At 46.4% G+C, this 19,882-nt stretch overlaps 1 protein-coding gene across 6 annotated transcripts in view; it reads left to right on the top strand.

Moving 5' to 3' along the window:
* The first annotated feature begins 4,438 nt into the window (after nt 1-4,438).
* LOC118986315 (protein DDI1 homolog 2) overlaps nt 4,439-19,882 on the top strand; it is a 32,197-nt gene continuing 16,753 nt past the window's right edge. For 4 of the 6 annotated variants that reach the window (XM_037045158.1, XM_037045157.1, XM_037045163.1 and 1 more), the window contains exons 1-4: nt 4,512-4,810; nt 12,516-12,645; nt 15,170-15,406; nt 16,936-17,062. In XM_037045158.1, the coding sequence (XP_036901053.1) occupies nt 4,673-4,810; nt 12,516-12,645; nt 15,170-15,406; nt 16,936-17,062 (632 nt within the window). In that variant the 5' untranslated portion in view covers nt 4,512-4,672. The other 2 variants (XM_037045160.1, XM_037045159.1) reach the window with 2 other exon arrangements.

The following is a 19,882-nucleotide window of genomic DNA, read 5'->3' as shown; positions in this document are numbered from 1 at the left end:
ATCAGACGAAGACCTCAGGGTTTGGAGAACTTGGTTCTTTCTTATTGTGGGAGTTTTCATAATCAGGGCAGATGCCTTCACTGATCTGTTATTCCTGGTAGAAAAGAATTCTGCAAGAACCCGGAGGTAAACACAGACCTTGCCGGTAGTGACCATGTGGTGATGCAAGTCAGAGTTTTGAAGCCCAGCAAGGTGTTTCCACACGCAATGTGCAGGCAGTGCCTTTGTGCTCTGGTTCAAGGGTAGAAGTGGGTGTTTTCACCAGTAAACTTCCTTGCAGTTTGGAGAAGCTGCCACTCACTAGCTGTATGAACTTGGGCAAGTTTAAAACCCCCACATGTCAGTTTCCTTATCTACAGAATGGGAATGAATACTCATAGCTCCCATCACTGAGGTCTTTTTTTTTTTTAATGACTATTTTTTATTCTCGCCGAGGCCTTTTAGAAGGCTGTAATGAGGCCTTACATGCTGCAGTGTGAAATGGTGGTAAAGACTGCAGAGTCCAGTCATATTGCCTGGTTTAAGTCCTGGAGCTGCCGTTCATAACCTGTGTGCCCTTGGGCAGGTGACTGACCCTGGTGTCCCTGCTTGTTTAGGCTTCCTCTCAAGGTCCACACCCCCATCCTGACTTGGAATGAAGTAGTGGAAATGGCTTAAGCCATTTGGGATTACAAGTAATGGAGGTGCAAAGTCTGTCTCATGGTGCAGTGATTTTCCACCTTTTCATTTCATGGCACACAAACTAATTACTAAAATTCAGCAGCACACCCCAAAATATATTTTTTGCTGATCTGACAAAAAATAGGAATAATTCTGATTTATTTAAAAATTATAATAATAGGCCCTGGCTGGTGTGGCTCAGTGGATTGAGCGCGGGCCGAGAACCAAAGGGTCACCAGTTCAATTCCCAGTCAGGGCACATGCCTGGATTGCAGGCCAGATCCCCAGTGGAGGCAACTACACAGTGATGATTCTCTACTTCTCTTTCTCCTTCCCTTTCCTTCTCTCTAAAAATAAATAAATAAAATTTTAAAAAAGTATAATAATAGGCCCTGGCTGGTGTAGCTCAGTGGATTGAGTGCGGGCCTGCGAACCAAACAACCGCAGTTTGATTCCCAGTCAAACTTCCCTTCCCCTCTAAAATAAATAAAATCTTTTAAAAAATAAAAATTATAATAATAGGAATTACCTGCTGTTTGTTCTAAAGTGACTTTTTAAAAAATCAGGTGCCTCTACTTATATATAACAATTTCTGGTACCAAAAATTAGTGAATCAGACACAACCTTATTATGCAACATGGCCTATAAGATGAAACCCTATTATGTGACCTATATATGTTTCAAGACAGGACATTCACTGGGTGGCTATTGTATTGGTTATTGTCTTTTTTTTAAACAATCTATGGAAGAAAAGTTCAGTGCCCCTGACTAAAGAGTCAGTCGTTACATGTTTTAATGACTAAAATTTTGGCAGCACACCGGCTGAAAATCTCTGCCGTAGAGACCCAAGGTCCTAGTTCCAGGAACAGAGGGAATTTCTACACCGCCCTCCCACAGGGTCCACCAAGCTGGGTGGCAGAGCCCACAGCCACCAGCCCCATTCGCTGTTCTAGTCTCCCCGAACTCCTTCCCTACCCTCCTGCCTCTCTGAAGAGAACCACTTCTGGAGCAGAGCGCGCCCATTGCTTTTCACCAATCGGCTCCTTTCCTCTCGGGCCTCACACCTTTTGGACTCGGCTCAGTTGCCTCTTGGGATCCGGCTCACCGTGTGCATTCCCTTTTCTCTCCCAAACAAACCACTCCACGTTCCTCATAGAATCATCATTTCGTTGTGCTCACAGATTCTGTGGGTCGGGAATTCAAAGAGAGCACAGTGGAGACGGTTCCACGATGTCTGGGGCCTCCGCTGGGAAGACTCAAAGGCTCGAGAAGACTCCGCAGCTGGGGCTGAGATCACCAGGAAGTGTCTTCATGTGTTTGGTGGGTTTTCCTGGTCATTGGCTTCGATCTCAGTTGGCTTGTTGCCTGGAACATCTGCACATGTTCTCTCCCTGTTGTCTCGCTACCCGGGGTGATTTGGGCTTCCTCTCAGCATGGCTGTGGGGTTGCAAGAGCAAGCGTTCCAAATAAACCAGGAGGAAGCTGTATTGGCTTTCATGACCCAGCCTCAGAAGTCACACACTGACGCTTTTGCCAGAGTCTATCTGTCATGATTCAAACGGAGGGACTTGTGCCTTCATTTGAATGTCACCGCCATTTTTGTTAAAAGAGTATTTACGTTTAGAGAAGGGGGAAGGAGAAAAACAACAATGTACAAGAAATGCATTGATCAGTTGTCTCTTGCACTCCCCCATCCAGGGACGTCGTCCGCAACCCAGCCATGTGCCCTGTCTGGGAATCAAATGGGCGACCCTATGGTTTGCAGGCTGACACTCAATCCACGGAGCCACACCAGCCAGGGCAATCATGGCTATTTTTGGAAAATAAAACCTGTCATATCTGGACACCTGAGTACTACTCGAAAGAAAAAGTAACAGGAAAACTAATCAATGCATGATTCCAATTTCAACTGAATCCTTGACACTACTTGGCAATCCTACATCATTTCTCTGATGAACTTGCTTCCACTTGGCAATGGTTATTTCAAACCTTCTCTGCTGTAGTAGACACTATGTATCCCTGTCCCTGTCTACACATGTCCTTTAAGGAAGGGAGAAAAGCTAAACACTCACTTTCCTAGCCTTTTTTGCATGTATGTGACACAGTTCTGGTCAGTGAGATGTAAGCAGAAACCTCCTGGGGTACTCCTGGGCAAGTTCTAGACTTGAACAAGAAAACGATGCATGCAGTGGAGGCAGCCAGCCATACTGTGGCCCTCTGCTCCCCCACCTTCTCTCATTTTCTGCACAGATGGCCTTCCTCCATCCACTACAGTGAAAAGTCCTCAGCTGGTCATCGTCTGACTTTCCTACCACCTAACCTTCCTGTTACCGGAAGAGATCTTGTTCTTGCCAGTGCCATCAAGAATTACAGATCAGCACATCTGTCAGTGTGCAAGCAGGGTTTATTGGTGATATGTTTTCATGGAAGAGAATGGGCCTTGCCACAGTAGGGGGTTAGGTATAGGTTCAGGGCAAAGCAGGGTAAGGGCCGCCTTTCGCCAGGGTAGCCAGAGAGCTATGATCGCAAAGCCCACCCCCTCACGCCCCAGTCCTTTGTTCTGAGGACAAAACACAGTTGGTGGTAGGAGAGGCGAAGGATTTACATATTGACTGACAGGTAAAGGAGGTGCCAGCTTTGGGGGGCGGGGCATGAGTACCCAAAAGTGTTAATGGGCTTCTTCCTTTGGGCCCTGTGAGCCCTTTCCCACCTTTTAGGCATAGGGATGAAAGCACGGGTTCAAGGGCTTTCTTTCCCAGAGAGTGGAGATGATACCTAGAATTTCAAGGGCTTCCCTCCCTCCTGCCTTTGCTACTCATTCTAGGGTAACATACCTACTTAGCAGCTTCCATGCCATGGTGTTTCCCCTCCTCTCCTATCAGGAGAGGGATCCCTAATCCATGGATTGGGGAGAGGGGGTTAAATAGGGAGATGCCAACTCGCATCCATTTTATCTTCCTCTTTCTGCTTTGTTTTTCTGACTCGTCTTCGTGTTCTGGGCCTCTAACACTCCCCAGTTACGTGGCCTTAAGCCATTCAAGTAGCAAATTATTTTATCCAGTGGATTTAAGTCCAGTGAAAGCACGGCACCAGGAGCTGGGGTCTGCCAGGGCTAGGAAAGAGACAACCCAAGTAGAGGGAAAACTCTTTAGAAGACAGGGGCGTGGGGCCTTGTTGGTGCTGAGAGCCGCATTGTGGCTGCGAGGGCAGAGGGTAGGGCCGGCTCAGGAGGCGTGGTTGGAGCGTGGAGCAGGGTGGCAGTGAGCGGGATTCTAGGGACCAGGCAAGCTAATGATTTTGGTTTTGCCCTTAAATCATAGGGAAGTGAATTAATCTCTCTGAGCCTCAATCTACTTCAGAAAATAGGTTTTAGAACTCTTTGCTTAGTTGTCGGTCTCCTGTGCTTGCTTTCAAGTTCCTTAAGGGCAAAGACCTGTATTTTTTTTACGCATCTTTGTCTCCAATATGGTAGGCGCTTAATAAATGCCTGTTGGAGGAATAAAAGATATCGTGGAGTCCTCCACAGACTTCAGGTATTCACTGAATCAATCGATACTCTTTCTCGTTCCTCCCTTCCTTCCTCTCTCTTCGCCCAACCTCCCACACCTCTCCCACACCCACTCCGATACTCATCTGGTTATCTGGCTTCCCGCCTCCCTTCCCGGCCCCGCCCCTCCGCCGCGTCGCGACGGCGGAGAGGGCCCGGCGGGTTTTACGGCAGCCGCGTTGCGGCGGGGCGGGGCGCTGGGCGGCTGGCGCGCTTGGCGGCAGTAGTGGGAGGCCGGCCGGCAGGCAGGCAGGCAGACGGAGTCGGAGGAGGGTGGCGGCGGCTGTGCTCGCTGGTGAGGGCGGGAGGGAGTGAGTCACTGAGCGTGTGTGAGGGAGGGAAGGAGCGAGCGATCGCGCCCGCACCCTGCGCCGGCTGTCCACAGCACCAGCCAGGCCCTGCCGCTGCCCGCAGCCCTGCGCCGAGGCCGGGCCGAGCCGAACCGAGCTGGGTCGGGCCCGGGCCATGCTGCTCACCGTGTACTGTGTGCGGAGGGACCTCTCCGAGGTGACCTTTTCCCTCCAGGTCGACGCTGACTTCGAGCTGCACAACTTCCGCGCGCTGTGCGAGCTCGAGTCCGGCATCCCCGCAGCCGAGAGCCAGGTACGCCGGGCGGCGAGCGGGGCCTCCCTCCGGAGCTAGCCCTCCCGCCTCGGGGCCTCATGCCCTTCCTTGCTCCTGGTGAAGAATTGGGGGCGGGGGAGCAGGATGGCCGTTTCTCAGCTCGCCCCCGCATCCGGGAGGGAGCTGGAATCGGTGGCTGCCCCCACACACGCCCAGCGTGGGGTGGGGTGGGATGCTAGGGGAGGGAGCGGAGAACCTGACCTCGGATGCACCCGCTGCAGCCTGAGGGGCGCGTGGACTGTTGGGCGGCCCGCCCTACCTCCTGGCTCTTCGTCCCATTCTCCCTTAATGTCCCCAGTCTGGGGTGTCTTGGACCTAAGAAGAAGCGCTGGGTTTCCAAGAGTTCAGACACCCTGCTTCCCCAACCAGAAATACCAGTTTGGATCACTGGTAGAGAGGTGTTCGTGGGCACTTTTGGACTGGGTTCCTGCTCAAGTAAACGCAGTTTCTCTTTAAACGTACAGATTTGCGCTCTAAGTGAAGGAAGAAGTTTGAGACTTGGCACTACCTTGTTTCGAGGCCTTTGAAAACGTTCTTTTTCCCTTTTCCGTACCACCTTGGTTTCTGGTCAAATTCTTTCAAAAAAGAAAAGCAGTAATTGGCTCAATTCAAAGTATTTGTTTCTCTGTTTTCTAAGCTGGTAGGAGGCCAAAATCCCTCTTTCTTTCAGGTCACAAGTGAGAGTTTCGGCCAGTTCAAAGCGCAGGGCTTTATGAGGATATTTGCTTTAAGATGGCCTACTGTCTTCACAGTGTGGTTTGCTCGTCTCCCTTCCCTGCCCTGCTGGGTAGAAGTTCAGCTGGTCTTGCGTTAAATACGCCAAGTAGTTCATTCTCAAAATGCTCTGGGGCTGCCACCCGACAGACAGATTTGGTAACGGTAACCCGGTGGGCTTCACACTAACATTTAAATCCTGACTTGATAAGCGGCTCCTGGAGCACGTAGTCTGAATATCAAGAAAATTAACGAAGTTCCCAAAGGCCCCAGAATGCAAATCTTGATTTCCTACTGCAGTGATGAAATAGTTCCAAAAACTGTTACCCAACTACAGCTGGGTTGGTATTTTCTTCAGAAGTGATTATGATTCCTTTAGAATGTGAACTTTAGAACTTCGACATAAACCTGATACCAAGAAAATGTATTATTTCAGGGCACAGTGTCAGATACTCAAGTCTGGCAAAAGCTATAAAGAAACTGGTAAAAGATTTCTTTACAACTTCTATAAAAAGCTAATCCACAAAAACTAAGGAGCCATTCCTGTTGATGAATCTCTCAAGTTAGGAAAGGGCAGTTTAAATAGAGAGGAAAATTCACTCTTAAATTTTTTTTTTCAGATTTTTTTCATTAACCTTTATTCTCCTTATACCATACATACTGTTTCAACTCCATCCACCCCCTCACCACCTAACTTAAAATTTTGTTAAAAGATTTTTATTGTTTAGAGAGGGGAAAGGAGGGAGAAAGAGAGGGGGAGGAACACTGATCGGCTACCTCTTGCGCATCACAACTAGAGACCTGGCCCTCAGTCCAGGCTTATGCCTTGTCTGGGAATTGAACCAGCAACTTCTGGGATGGTAGGCTGGAGCTCAACCCACTGAGCCACACCAGCCAGGACTATTACATTTTTGAAGGTAGTTTTTCTCCCATTGTTTTCTTCCCTCTGGCTGCTATATTGGCCTGGTTATAATCACCAGCTGGTAGGGGAAATAAAAATTAAAATGTAAACTAATTTTGTTGCTTTTAGGGCTCGGGAGAAGACAGATGTAACAGAAAAGATTAAAGAGGATGTCAGATTGAAAAAACAGTTAATTGTATGGTCAAAGCAGGCACTGTCCTCTGTTAGCTCAGAATATTAGGAATACCTTACCAGTTGGAAAGCTAGGCTAACTCCAGATTCTTACTCAGTGGGTCAGTATTTTGGCATTTACTTCTGTCCCAAGCCAAATTAGCATATGGGAACTTGAGCTCCAATCAGCATTAAGCCTGTATTACAGAGCTGTAAACAACTCCTGTTTTTCCCCTTTGTTCTCTTGGCTCCATTGTAACTTAATACAGTCTCTATTTTAAGATGTCTGGTGGTCTCTTGCCTTTCAGTTGCTAGCCCATCAACCCATGGGGCAGGAACAGGATCCACCCTAGACACTTGAGTCATTTCCTTTCACCAAATCATAATAGTAAACATTACAGTTTTTGCACGCAAGGAGATCATCTTCACTCACTTGGGTTCCCCCCAACCTTCATTTCCCAGAGTTCTCCCTCATTACTCATCTTCCCTTCTTCCCTCTCATTAGTTCTGGTCTCTTTACCGCTTGTTATTTGCCTTCTCCATTTTCATCCTTCACTTCGTTTCTGAAGGGAATATATATATACACACATATATATATATTTTAAATTTTGTTATTTTTTTAATGTGCCAGCTATTCTTTCCTGTCACTGTGTCCAGACAGTCGGTCCATGCATCTTTGTGATGTATATCAAGTGTTAGGTACACAAACTAATGTTATGTGCATTATATGTGTGTGTATTACATGTATGCAACTAAACATCAATTACATATACCTGAAGTAATACTTTATGTACGTTCAAAACAGGCACAGAATAGAATTTAGGGGAGGCTAAAAAAACATATGGAAATTCTAATATTTTTTCTTTCTCCATCCTTAAAGTGTTATCTTGCCTTGAGGATCCCTGGTTCAGAATTCAGTCTTTCATAACAGCATTGATTGTGCGTAAGCATAAACTTGGAAGAGGTGTTAATTTTTAACATCTCTGGTCTGATTATAGTAGTCATAGTCCAGTGATAACAAATGGAGAAGAGAAGCCATTTCTGCCTTGTACATGTGATTAAAGCTGGGCTTGTTCCATCTTTTAATACAAGTGTGGGCTTAGAGGCCAGGAAAGGCTCTGTTTGATTCTTCGCTGCAGACTCGGCTGGGCAAACCTCAAACAGGTATCCGAACTTAGCCTGACTTTAATGTTCTTTTTTTTTTTAAAGATTTTACTTATTTATTTATCTTTAGAGGGAAAGGGAAGGAGAGAAGGAGAGAAATATCAATGTATGGTTGCTTCTCGTGAGTCCCCTGCTGGGAACTGGCCTGCAACCCAGGCATGTGCCCTGACTGGGAATCGAACCGCAATCGTATGGTTCGCAGGCCCGCGCTCAATCCACTGAGCTACACCAGCCAGGGCTAATGTTCTTGAATTTTTGAAACATTGTTATAATTCACCCCTGTACGTGGCATGTGGTAAATAAAGAGGGTGCAGAATATGCGACTCTCAAGTGAAAGACATTTAAGTGCCAAGTAATAGCAGTAACTGCATGGTCCTGGGAGTGTAGCTCTGCGTACAGCATGATTTGTGGTTTGTGAAACACTATTTTAAACCAGTGGAAACTGAAATTTTCTATTGTAGTTGGTTTTGGTATGTTTATTTTTGCAGGTAGTTTTCATGTGCTTTTTTTCCCCATAAGTACTATGTACCTGTTATAGAAAACTTGTAACGTAAAGAACATAATTACTTATTATCTTATTACTCAGATAACTGCTGTTTACCTTTTAGAGTATTTTTATAATCTCCTGTTCCCTTTATATAATTAAAATGTGTCTTTTAATTTTTTTTTAAGGTTTTTAAAATTTATTTATCTTTAGAGGGGAAGGAGAGAGGGAGAGAAACATCAATGTATGGTTGCCTTTCGTGCATCCTCTGCTGGGAGTTGGCCTGCAGGGAACTGGCCTGCAACCCAGACATGTGCCCTGACTGGGAATCGACCTGCGATCCTCTGATTCGCAGGCCTGTGCTCGATCCACTGAGCTACTCCAGCCAGGGCCTAAAATGTGTCTTTTAAACATGATGGCCTGAGCCGTATAGATAATTTCATATCTTCAGTAACTGTTGCCCAGTTATCTTCAGAAGCGCTGTAAAAAGTCAGGCTATTACGAGGGACAGTGTGTGTGGGTCACTTGGCATATAGTGGGCTTTCAGTTCATGGCAGATATTATGAAGCCATTCAGACGTGATTCCAAGCGTTTTGTGGCCGGTGGATGGTCCTTTATGCTAGAAATAACGTTATGATTTCTGTTGATTGAAGGTGCTCATTCAGAGATCAAAAAAACATTGGACATCATTCTTAAAAGTCTTGGAGTTGGGATGAATTAGATTATTGTTAACTGTTGATTAAGATTAGAATCCATCTCTAGGGTGCCTCCTTGAGTGAGTGGCCCTGCTATGTGTTCTTACAACCGGCACAACTTGAATTCGGAGCTTTGTGGGTAGCTTTGAGGTGGGTGTTAAGAGTGATGGAAAGCATCGCCACCGCCATTCCCCAGACTCGTGTTGTCTTGGCTGGTAAAAGTCTGGAACCGTGGTCTGCGGGATACTCACGTTAAGTTAGGAAATTGTTCAAATTTTTTCTGGGATTTAAGAAGCAAAATAATTGTCTTTCTTAGACTCTTGAACCTATTTTAACAGAGATATTAGTTCTTCCCAGAAGCGATCATTTCATCTAGGTTTTTCTTTCCTTCATGTCATCCTTGGATTAAAATGGAATGTACCTGCCACTTTGGCATTGTGAAGAATGTTTGGCCTCCACCCACATTGTCCAGTCTAGCATTTGTAGGAAGTTGAGGCAGGTAGCAGTAGTCCCTGTTTCATACACACGTTTGACATGAGTGATTGATTACCTGGGTCTTACAATTTTATTGTTAGATCAGGCTGCCCTCCCTTAAAGAGACTCCATTGTCTTCTGAGGAAAGGCCGGGCTGGCCGAGCAGCGGAGTGTGTGGGCATCTGTGAGCCGGGAGTCCAGACGGTGATGAGTTGGCGGTGCTCCTTCCTTCGTGTTCGGGGCAGGGACTGCTCGCTCCTTTGACTCCCCCTGGTGACTGTAGGCCCTTCCCGTGGCTGGTGGCTTATTAGCTCTGGTTAAAGTCACCCGGCTGATTTACCAGGCTGCTCTGGACCGATGTTTGGGAAGGTCTGGGCTGTAAAGCGGGCCCCCGGCCCCTGGCTCTGCTCCCACTTCTCCTCTCGATAGTGGGGCGGTCTCAGGTCACTCTCCCCGTCCGTAAAATGGATGAATGATGCTTGCCTCTTAAGATGATTATAAGACTTAAATGAAAGGATATGATGATTAAGAGGGAGACCTATTGCAGCAATTTTCAACCAGTGTGCTGCCAGCTTTTCAAATGTTTGCAACACCTGGCTATTGATTGAGTGGGGCGCTGGCCTCTTTTCGTTGTCAGATTAAAGTACGACAGCAGCCGACGCAGTGACCTTCTGGTGTGAGTGAATCAGAATTTTACTTTTTTTTTTTTTTTTGGTCAGCCAGCCAAGAATTATTTTTTAGCGTGCCACAAAATTTTAGTGATCAGTTTCTGTGTGCCATGAGATGGAAAAGGTAGAAAGTCACTGACCTTATGTGATGCTGGCTCTTTGTAGAAGCTCTTGATGGCAGCTCGCTGGGTATTGCAATAAGGCTTTCCACGTGGGGGTTCCATCGTACAGGGAATCGGGTGACCTTGTGGGTAGGAGCACTCCGATTCTCCTGGTTTTGAGTTCTTGTTGGAGATAAATAAATGTTCTCTTATAAGTATAGTTACAATATGTCGACTGATTGTGTATCCCTGAATGTACTGATTGTTGAACTTCCAAACCTGTACAATAAAGAAGTGGGCCTTAGACCCCTGGGACCTTCGCCGCGGTGGCTTCACCATGTTGACCATCTCGTGAGAGCTGCCTGCGTGGCATCGCTCTGGGCATGCCCCTTCTTTCTTGCTGCACTCCTCCACCTGGGATGTGGAGGAGTCCTTTCAAATTTAGGGGGAGGTTTCCTAAAGTTACTTGTATCCTACAAGTTACAAGATGATACTTGGGTTGTATCGCACACAGTCCATGTGGATGCTGGTGTATATTTTTTGTCGATTTTGATTCTAGTGTATTTTTGCTGTGAGATATATACTTAAGTAAGTTGATGTGAATGGGTTGATGGTGACAGTTGCAATTTATTGCAACATGTTTTAAATTTGCAGGTGAGGGAAAGAAGTAACGATGCTTTTCTAGTCACGTGTAGAACTTTTAAAGGTTAATTGGATCTTCAAATTCTGCGCATCAATTTTTTGCTCGTCCCCAGAACTTTTTTATTTTGGAGGGAACTAAATTCAGTTTCCTGTTAGCTCTGTTCCTTATTTCACTGCAAATTCTGAGAACAGATGTGACAGATAATTTTTTTCCTGTTTAAATCTAGTTTAAATCCCGTATTCTTCCGGTTCCATGTCAGGCATCCTAACTGCGGAGAGTTGCGAGGCCGCGCGAGGACGCCCTGTAAAATGGTGGTGTGGCAGAGGGGCCTGGGAGAGGGTTATCCAGCCCCAGCGCTTGCTCAGCGAGTGGGAAATGTGAAGCCTGCAGCAGCGGCGACGGGGCCCTGCCAGAGCCAGGGCGGAACTCAGGTTCCTCGTTTGCAGGTGGCCTGGTGAAAGGCGGATGGTTGGGAGAAAGCCTTTGAAAGCCCGCGTTTGCTCTGAATGCCCCTCTGGAGAGTATCGACGCAGGGCCGGTTTCTGTTCCTGTGTGCGAACGCACGCGTGCCTTCCGTGCGGTCCTGTTCTATCCAGAGCGGATTGTTTCACCTATTTTTATGCGCTCAGGCTTTCTTCAGTGTTTGATTGCACATCAAAAAATGTATTTTGGTAGTATTTTTTTCCGTTTGTGTTTAATTGTTCTTTTGGGCATGCCTTCCCCTTTCCTCTTCCCCACACAAACGTGATGATGCGGCTGCGGGTGTTCAAAAGAAGAATCTTAGACTTGGTAGTGTGCAAGGTCGTTTAGAGGGAACAGTGAGATACAACGTACGGCATAGTCACCGAAGTCAATGCTGTATCATGTATTTCAGAGTTACTAAGATAGTGACTCTTCAGAGTTTTCATTACAAGAAAAAAAATGTGTAACTGAGGTGATGGATGTTAACTGAACTTACCGGGGTAATCATTTTGCAAAATGCATGTGCATCAAGCCATCATGTGATATAACTAAAATTAATAGAGGTTTTATGTCAATTCTTTCTCACTACAACTGGGGGAAGGGGGAAGTGGAAACATTATTTAATGGTGTTGTAGTTTGCGTACGCAGAGTAAATCGTTCCCATAAATCTCCCTGCTCAAAATTAAATCTGAAGTTTTACCCACTACATTTGTAGATTCATTCATCCTTTAACTCAACAAATAGTTCGGCGTAATTCACCCAACAGGCCCTGTTCTAGGCATTTGAGATTTGGCAAGCAAAGCAAAGTTCTTGTCCTCAAGTAGCGGGGGCAGGAGGACAATACAGAAAATAAATATACGTGTTAGGTGCACGTGATTAGAAAAGGCAAGCTAATGTTTGGTCAGCGAAAGAACATTCCTCAGGTGGAGAGAAGAGCAGGTGGAACAGCCTCGGGAGGAAGTTGACACCTGAGAAAGCGGCGTGGGCAGTGGTATGAGACCAGGTCAGAGAGGGAGCCAGGGGCCAGTGTTTGGGTCTGAGGGGATGAGAAGGGCTCTGGCTTTTATTCTAAGTGTGATGGGACACCTTTGGAGGGTTCTGAGCAGGAGGTAACATTCATTATCTGATGAAGAAAAAAACTGGTCTTTCTTCTTCGCTCCACGGTACTTCTCAGGGCTTTGTACTGATCTCTCTTTTCTGGTTGTAGATCGTCTACGCTGAGAGACCGCTCACAGACAACCACAGGTCACTGGCTTCTTACGGCTTGAAAGATGGAGACGTGGTGATTTTACGACAGAAGGAGACTGCAGATCCTCGACCTCCAGTGCAGTTTCCAAGTAAGGCTTCGCAAAATGGGTTAGCATCCCCCGACACACACATCAGATAGCATAGCAGAGTGCTTCGGGTTTGGGGTTAGCTTTGGATCCCAGCTCCTGCAGTTGATAGAATAATGCATGTAAAACCTTCAGCACACGGCAAGCCAGGGTAAGTGTTAGCTTCTGTTTTATCAGTGATAATTTTGTCATTGAGAAGGACGTTGAGGGGCTCCACGTGCCTGATTCCTGGCTGACGTTCGCTGCGTGGCATCTAGAGTTTAGCATCAGGCCTCTGCAGTCAGCCGGGTGCTTTTGTGTGATCTCTTAACTCAGGTGTACAGGTAGCGGTTCCACTTTGCAACTCGCGGTCATCAACAGGTGAAAGCCTGATTTTAAATAATGTCTTCCAAGTAAGTGAAGGCATAGGAATTAAAACTTTGTGCTTTTTCCGTTGCACTGAGCTTTATGAACATTCAGCAGCTGGATCACCAATTTCTGGTTCTTTCTCACCGGCTTTGAGAGTCATGTAAAAAGAAACCTAATTATCTTAGATGCTCCATCCAGAGTCGGAATTTATAATCTGGAATCTGTGCAGTGGGATTTGGGACGTTTCTGTGTCCCCAAAGTAAGCAGAGGTGTGTGGATGTGGGCATTTGAGGGCGGCAGGGTTCATAGCTAAGATACTCAGGGGTTTCTGACCTACTGAAGTTTATAAGGTTCTGATGTGGAACCCCTTGATGAGATGTACGCTGTTACCCACTCCCTACCATGTCCTGATGGGTTTCTTTAAACAGTGTTCAGTCTCCAGGTCACTTGGTTTAAAGTTTGCACTAACATCCGATAGGTGCCCAGGTGATGGCAGTCTCTAGCCCAGAACACTGCTTCCATTCAGCCTGAAACCGAGGCCGAGGAGGTCAGGGAGCAGCACCCCTCCCAGATTTGGGCTACATGACTCCCCTGGGGCTACGGTTCAGATAATGCCAGTCAACAAAAACGAAGTCTCTCTGATTCATTTGGCGAGACTGGTGGTTGTGGAGACCTGCTGTTCGTCTTTGTTTCTGCTTTGTTTTTCCTGTGCTGTCCCGTTTGGACCAGAGAGCCAGCAGTGGGGGAAAGGGTGGGATCTGGTCTGTGAGGTGAACGGGTATTTTAAAATTATTCTGGATGAGCGGGTTCTCAAGATAAGTTGAACAGGGTCCAAGGTGAAATTCTCAACCCACAAGGAAGGCGTGCCCACATACGTTTTGCTGATTGGTCTAGTTCTGCCTCACAAGATCGTGCCAATCACTGCCCCTTTCCGTTGGTTGAAAGCTCACACACATGCCTGCACTGCCCCCTGCCCCCTGAGGTCTGTTCGAAGAAGGTGCCTAGATGAACTTGGCCAAGAGGCAGACACCTTATGTCCGAGTGGAAGCGTTTCCTCTTCCTGCTTGGGGTCCAGAAGGCTTCAGGTGGCCCCAGACTTGGGACAGGTGTGACCGTCAAGCGTGTTTTGGAATCGGAGAAATGTGGGTTCGTTCAGTCCTAGCCCCAAATTCTGGCTCTACTTCTCTTTTCTTCTTCCTTTTTAAAAATAAAACTTTTTTTAAGTAGTACCTTTATTGAGATCACATGCTGTACGACTCACTCATGTAAAGGACACAGTTCGATGGTTTTTAGTGCATACACAGTTACACAGCTGTCACTTTGATCGGTTTCGGTTCATTTCATCACTTTTCCCCGAAATCCTGTCGTTGCTCATCTGCCTCCGAGCCCTGAGCCCCATCAGTCCCCTCTGTGTCTTCTGTGTACTCTCCTGTCCTGGACATCTCATACGGGCGGGGCCATACAGTGTGTGGGTCCTCTGTGTAAGGCCCCCTTCACCGTGCTTTCATTGTAACAAAGCCAGCTCGGCCTGGAGTGTAGAACCTGGGGGTGAGTGGGCCCAGCACCCAGAACCCGTGCAGGTCCCTTCTCTTCTGTCTTCTCTCCTGTGAAGTGACTACCCCTGCGGGTGGGCGCCCTGGGGCTCTGAGCGGAGCCGGCAGTGACGCACGGTGGAAGTGGAAATTCCAAGAACTGGTGCACGTAGCACACGTGTGTGGAGTTTAACACCTAACGTGTGTGCTGTTCACTCCATTTGTTTAGCAGTCTTTCTACTCAAGGTGTTAGGGCTCTTCGAAGCACATGTCAAAGCAGACCAGGATTTTTCTTAAGAAAAATCCAAATTTTTGTAGTTACGTTGGAGGCTGGCTTTAATTTTTCAAAAACAAGGATAATAAAAACATCTGTTCTATGATACTTTACAGTAAGCCAAGAAGTTGGGGTTACTACATAGTCTGCTCCCCCCCACAACTTCTGTGTTTTTCCTACCTGTTCACTTTCAGGCCAAAATCTTTATGTTCAAAGCCAACACAAGACTCTCAAGCCGAGGGAGGGGGCATTAGAGCGTCTCCATGGCCACTCCCCACGGTCACGTACCATGCATGAGCACATGTTCTGCTGTTGCCCTCAGATGCTTGCTTTTATGGGTCATTTGAAGTAAACGATCGATTTTCCCCAACAGACCTGCCCCGCATAGACTTTCGTAGTATAGCTGTGCCTGGCACATCGGGCGCCCGGCAGCGGCAGCCACCGGGAGCACAGCAGCCCCACTCGTCCCCCGGAGACCTAGCTTCATCTCCTCAGGGCCTGGACAACCCGGCCTTGCTCCGAGACATGCTGCTGGCCAACCCCCACGAGCTGTCCTTGTTGAAGGAGCGCAACCCGCCCCTGGCAGACGCCTTGCTCAGTGGAGACCTTGGTAAGCGGACTCTGAAGGGCTGTCCGGCCGGAGGTGGAGTAGTTGTGTCACAGCAAACGTGGGAAAACGCGAGTGGCGGGGGCGCTTGGCCCGTGTGCCGTGGTTTGTGAGACGTGTCAGTTGGTGCAGGAGGTGACTTAGCGTGAATGGCAGGGGCCGAGTCAGCCACACCGCCCCTTCCATTTACATTTTTTTCCTAATTATTTTAGCAGCACATAACCCAGGTACTGATATTTTAACCTGTTTAATCGGGCCTCTAATTAAAGAGATCAGTGATAAACCTGCTGGTGCATTTTGATCACGGGAAACAGACCCCGCACCTTCAGCTTATAGGGCGGAGTGGGGCCCCAACGCCCTCATCCACCCCAAGTTTAGTGAAAGATGAGTTATTACCAAAGGCTATTTTCTTTGAGTTAACCGAACATTTATTTTTACTCATCTTGATGAATAACGTTTTCTCTGTACATTTTTCTAATTTTACTTGGGTTTATGGAACTATTGATTAAATTTAAAAACAACATAATAAAGCATTCCTCAGTAACCATTTTGTAAATTGAGATATTACCTGCAGAGAAATACACATACTTTCTGCATAGGGTTTGTCAAGTTTTGGCTAACTCGTGTTTCCACCGCCCCAATCAGTTCTACAACACCTCTCGCCAGAATTCCATTATGTTTTCTTCAGTTTCCTCCCCTCACAGGCTACCGCTGTTCTGATAGTCATAGCTCCGCCTACCTTTAACCTTCATGTAAATGGAGTCATGCAGTATGTCATCTCATGCCCAGCTTCTTTCACTCAACTTCACGTTTTTAGATTCATTTATATTGTGTGCATTAACTCATATGACCATTATCTTAGTTGCTTTAATTTCTCACAGAGCTTGTCTGATTGCCAAAGGCCATGGTGATGATGGCACACTAAAGCTTACACACTGAAGTGCCCCGTATTTAAGAAACAACAAAATAAAGGTGGCTTTTGTAACATACCTGATAGCAAGCAACCTTTTTCTCTTTATTAATTTTCCTGCCTGTTACCCATTGGGTAATATTGATAGGCTGACAGTCTGCATTTAATTTGTCTGCTTTGAGGCAGAGAATGTTATAAAGAAATGGAACTGGAAGAGGAAAAGGGAGTTTGTAGTGCTCTGTTTTGCTCTACTTTATTTCTAGGTAATGGAATAAGTAATAAGGGCAGTGGGGAGGGAAGAAGTGGGGTCGTTCATCTGCTACGCAGATGTCATCTCCCAGATTTGAATTGAAAAGTTGTTATCTCTGAATAAAAACAATAAGATAGATAACTTCTGACAAGGCTTAATGATTTTTCCAAATACTTTATTTCTTTACACTGAATTAAAGTGAAGTATTCTTGCCTCAGAGAATAGTAAATGTAATTGCTCATTTAGTTTTTAGGTATCTTCTGCATCTCTTACAGTTGTATTTTGAGGGATTGTCTGATGTGGAAAAGTACTAGGAAGGGACGGAAATAGAGTGGTACTTAAGGTTTCCACCCCACCCCCTTACTTTTGTAGAGAAATTTTCTAGGGTCCTGGTGGAGCAGCAGCAAGACCGAGCCCGGAGAGAGCAAGAAAGAATTCGTCTCTTTTCTGCTGACCCTTTTGACCTTGAGGCTCAGGCGAAAATAGAAGAAGATATAAGGTAATGATGCGTTCACCTGAACAGTGAGAGTTGGAGCGTGCAGACTTCCCAGACTCCCCGGCTGTCTGGTGTTGGTTGGGCATCTGCTTTGAGACGGACTCCTTATTTTGCACTTGAGATAGTAACTTCAGTCTTTTTCTTTATTCCCTTTTTTCCTCACATTTTGATTCAAAATGACAAAGGTCCCAGATACCTAACTTAGTGACTTTTCTCTGCTGAAATTTTAATAAAGACCCCTGCTAGCCTACAGTGGATTCAGGCAAATCCAGGTGGGTGGCCAGGACTAAGCAGAAGCCCCTGGTTTGGTGAGACTGCTAGGCTGGCTGCAGAGGCTGGTGGGAGTCTCTTCAGACCTGCCGAGCCCCGAGGGAATCCAGGGCTTGTGCGCGGTTAGGTTAGGGGAGAGCGCTCTGTGCAGATGAGGCCTGTAGTCCCGAGTCTCTTCCCTTCCGGGACTCTTGTCCTGGCCTCAGTGGACAGACAGCCTGCGGGCATGTTTCCAGCTCCAGCTCCCTAATGCTGTGGCTCTCACCTGCAGTTGCATTAAAATCGTGTCAGAAGCTTTTCATAATGCAGGTGCTAGGGCGCCACTCCCAGCCCCGGTGAAGCTGAACCTGCAGGGGTGGGGCCTGCGCAGGAACAGCGATGCCAGTGCTGAGCTTGGTCACAATGTTGGTCACAAGGCAGACGCTGTCCAGTCAGTTCTTTGAGAAAAGACAGCTTCTCCCACCACTGCCACCACCCCATTCAGGTTTTTTGTGGCTCGTTTTGACGGTTTTAATACACACAGGGCCATACCTGTATCGGTAATACTTTTAGGGGCTTTGTCATCACCTTTGGTTATTGTACTTACACGAAGCCTCAGTTGGTCATCACATGATACTGCTGCCAGCTGGGAAGTCACATGGCGGTTTCTCCTTTCTTATTCTCTGGCTGCATTTGAATCAAAGAAATGTAAGTTGTACACCAGAATCACTTGACCCCCTAAACCATTCACTAGTGTTCTTGTTAAGCTTTTTTGTTAAGCATTCCCATTGTATCAGACTTTTTTTTTTAAGATTTTGTTTATTTTTTAGAAGAAGGGAAAGAGAAAGAGGGAGAGAAACATCAATGTGTGGTTGCCTGTCACATGCCCCCCACTGGGGACCTGGCCTGCAACCCACAAGTGTGCTCTGACGGGGAATCGAACTGGTGACCCTTTGCTTCGAAGTCCAGTGCTCAATGCAGTGAGGAACACCAGCCAGGGCTGTATCAGAAATTTTATCAGAACTAATGAATATACTTGAGAAAGATCTCACTAGTTAAATCTACCCAGGGAAATAGGGAGATATTTGTGTTTTCTGAACTGGACTGCATTGCAAGTATAAGAGAACCTTACGTAATTCTCAAGAATAATTGGGTTCAACCCAGGAAGCAAAAGGGGTGGGAGGAAGTGTGATGAGGCAACAGAGCCAAACCATGGCGGGGAGCTGCTGGAAGGTGGAAGTGGGATCGGGCGTGTTTGTGTGGCTCGTGTTTCTTCCCGGGGCGAGGCAAAGCAGTGGGGCGATGTGTACGGTCTTTCAAAGGAGAAAACCTGGTACCAGTGAAAGAGACTCCACAGACAGAGCCCAGAACTGCCAGAGGAACCGGTGTCATCTCAGATTTTTGCTGAAACTTAACCTTGGTTGGTGTCATTGCCATGTCCGGAGTACACAACTAATTTTAGGTTATTTCTGAATTTAATAATATAGCAGAGGAGAAAAGCCGCGTAATTATATCAGGTGCCACTTAAAGTTTGATTCAGTGTGCTACACCAGTGATTACACAGGGTATGTATACACTGAGGTGTAATCACTTGCACATTTGCCTAGTGTAGACAAGTGTGCCTTTGAGTTCTCTGAGAAGTTTAATATTTTAATACAGAGTGGCTGAACAAAAACATCAATCCAGTTGAGCTGGATCACTAAGTGAAAAAAGGACAGTTTAAAGCAGGGGTCAGCAAACTTTTCCACAAAGGGCCAGATAGTAAATATTTTAGGCTTTGCAGGCCACAGTGCGGTATGAGACAGCCCGGCAGTGCCAGTACGGAAGTGAAGGGTGACGTTTATTTACACCGACAGTGGGCTGTACTTTGCTAGCCCCTGGTTTGCAGTGTAAATTATCTAAACCCTGGGCCCTGGTCTGTTACCGTCTCAGCCTTCAGGTAAGTGGCCTAGTCCTTGCCCTACTTTCCCTTAATGTTGGTCATATTTGGTTACTTTTTTAAAAGGAGGCCGAGGATGGAGACATGAGATGCTAGAGTAAGCTGAAACTTCCTTTTTTATGCTTTTTCTTTCTTTTTTTTTAAAGATTTTATTTATTTCTTTTTAGAGGGGAAGGAAAGGAGAGAGGGAGAGAAACGTCAATGTGTGGTTGTCTCTCGCACACCCCCTGCTGGGGACCGGGCCCGGGACCCTGTGGTTCGCAGGCCCGTGCTCAATCCACTGAGCTACACCAGCCAGGCCTAGATGCTTTTCTAAAGTAAGATTTAGAGTGTTCGATTTTTGGAGAAATTATTTGATGATCAGGTGAACAACGATTCATATGTTTGGTTTTTAAGTGATGGCTAGGTAGGTAGATGGATTTTTTTCATTAGTGTTTTTTGAACACCTGCTTTTATGTTGAGCATTGTATTATAATAATAGATGCTTTCTACGTCTCAGTAATCCTTTAACAGGATTTAGTCTCATTTTACAATTAGAAAATCCAGTTTTGTAGGTTAAGCAGCAGATTCAACACAGGCAGTTTTAGGACACCTGTGTATTACTTTTACAAACAGTGTTTAATACACTGGACTCA

The sequence above is a fragment of the Sturnira hondurensis genome, unplaced genomic scaffold (assembly GCF_014824575.4).
Source record: "Sturnira hondurensis isolate 20B ecotype Veracruz unplaced genomic scaffold, ASM1482457v3 Scaffold0004257, whole genome shotgun sequence".
NCBI lineage: Eukaryota > Metazoa > Chordata > Mammalia > Chiroptera > Phyllostomidae > Sturnira > Sturnira hondurensis.
Note: the sequence above shows the minus strand (reverse complement) of the source record. Positions and strands in the feature narration are given on the sequence as shown.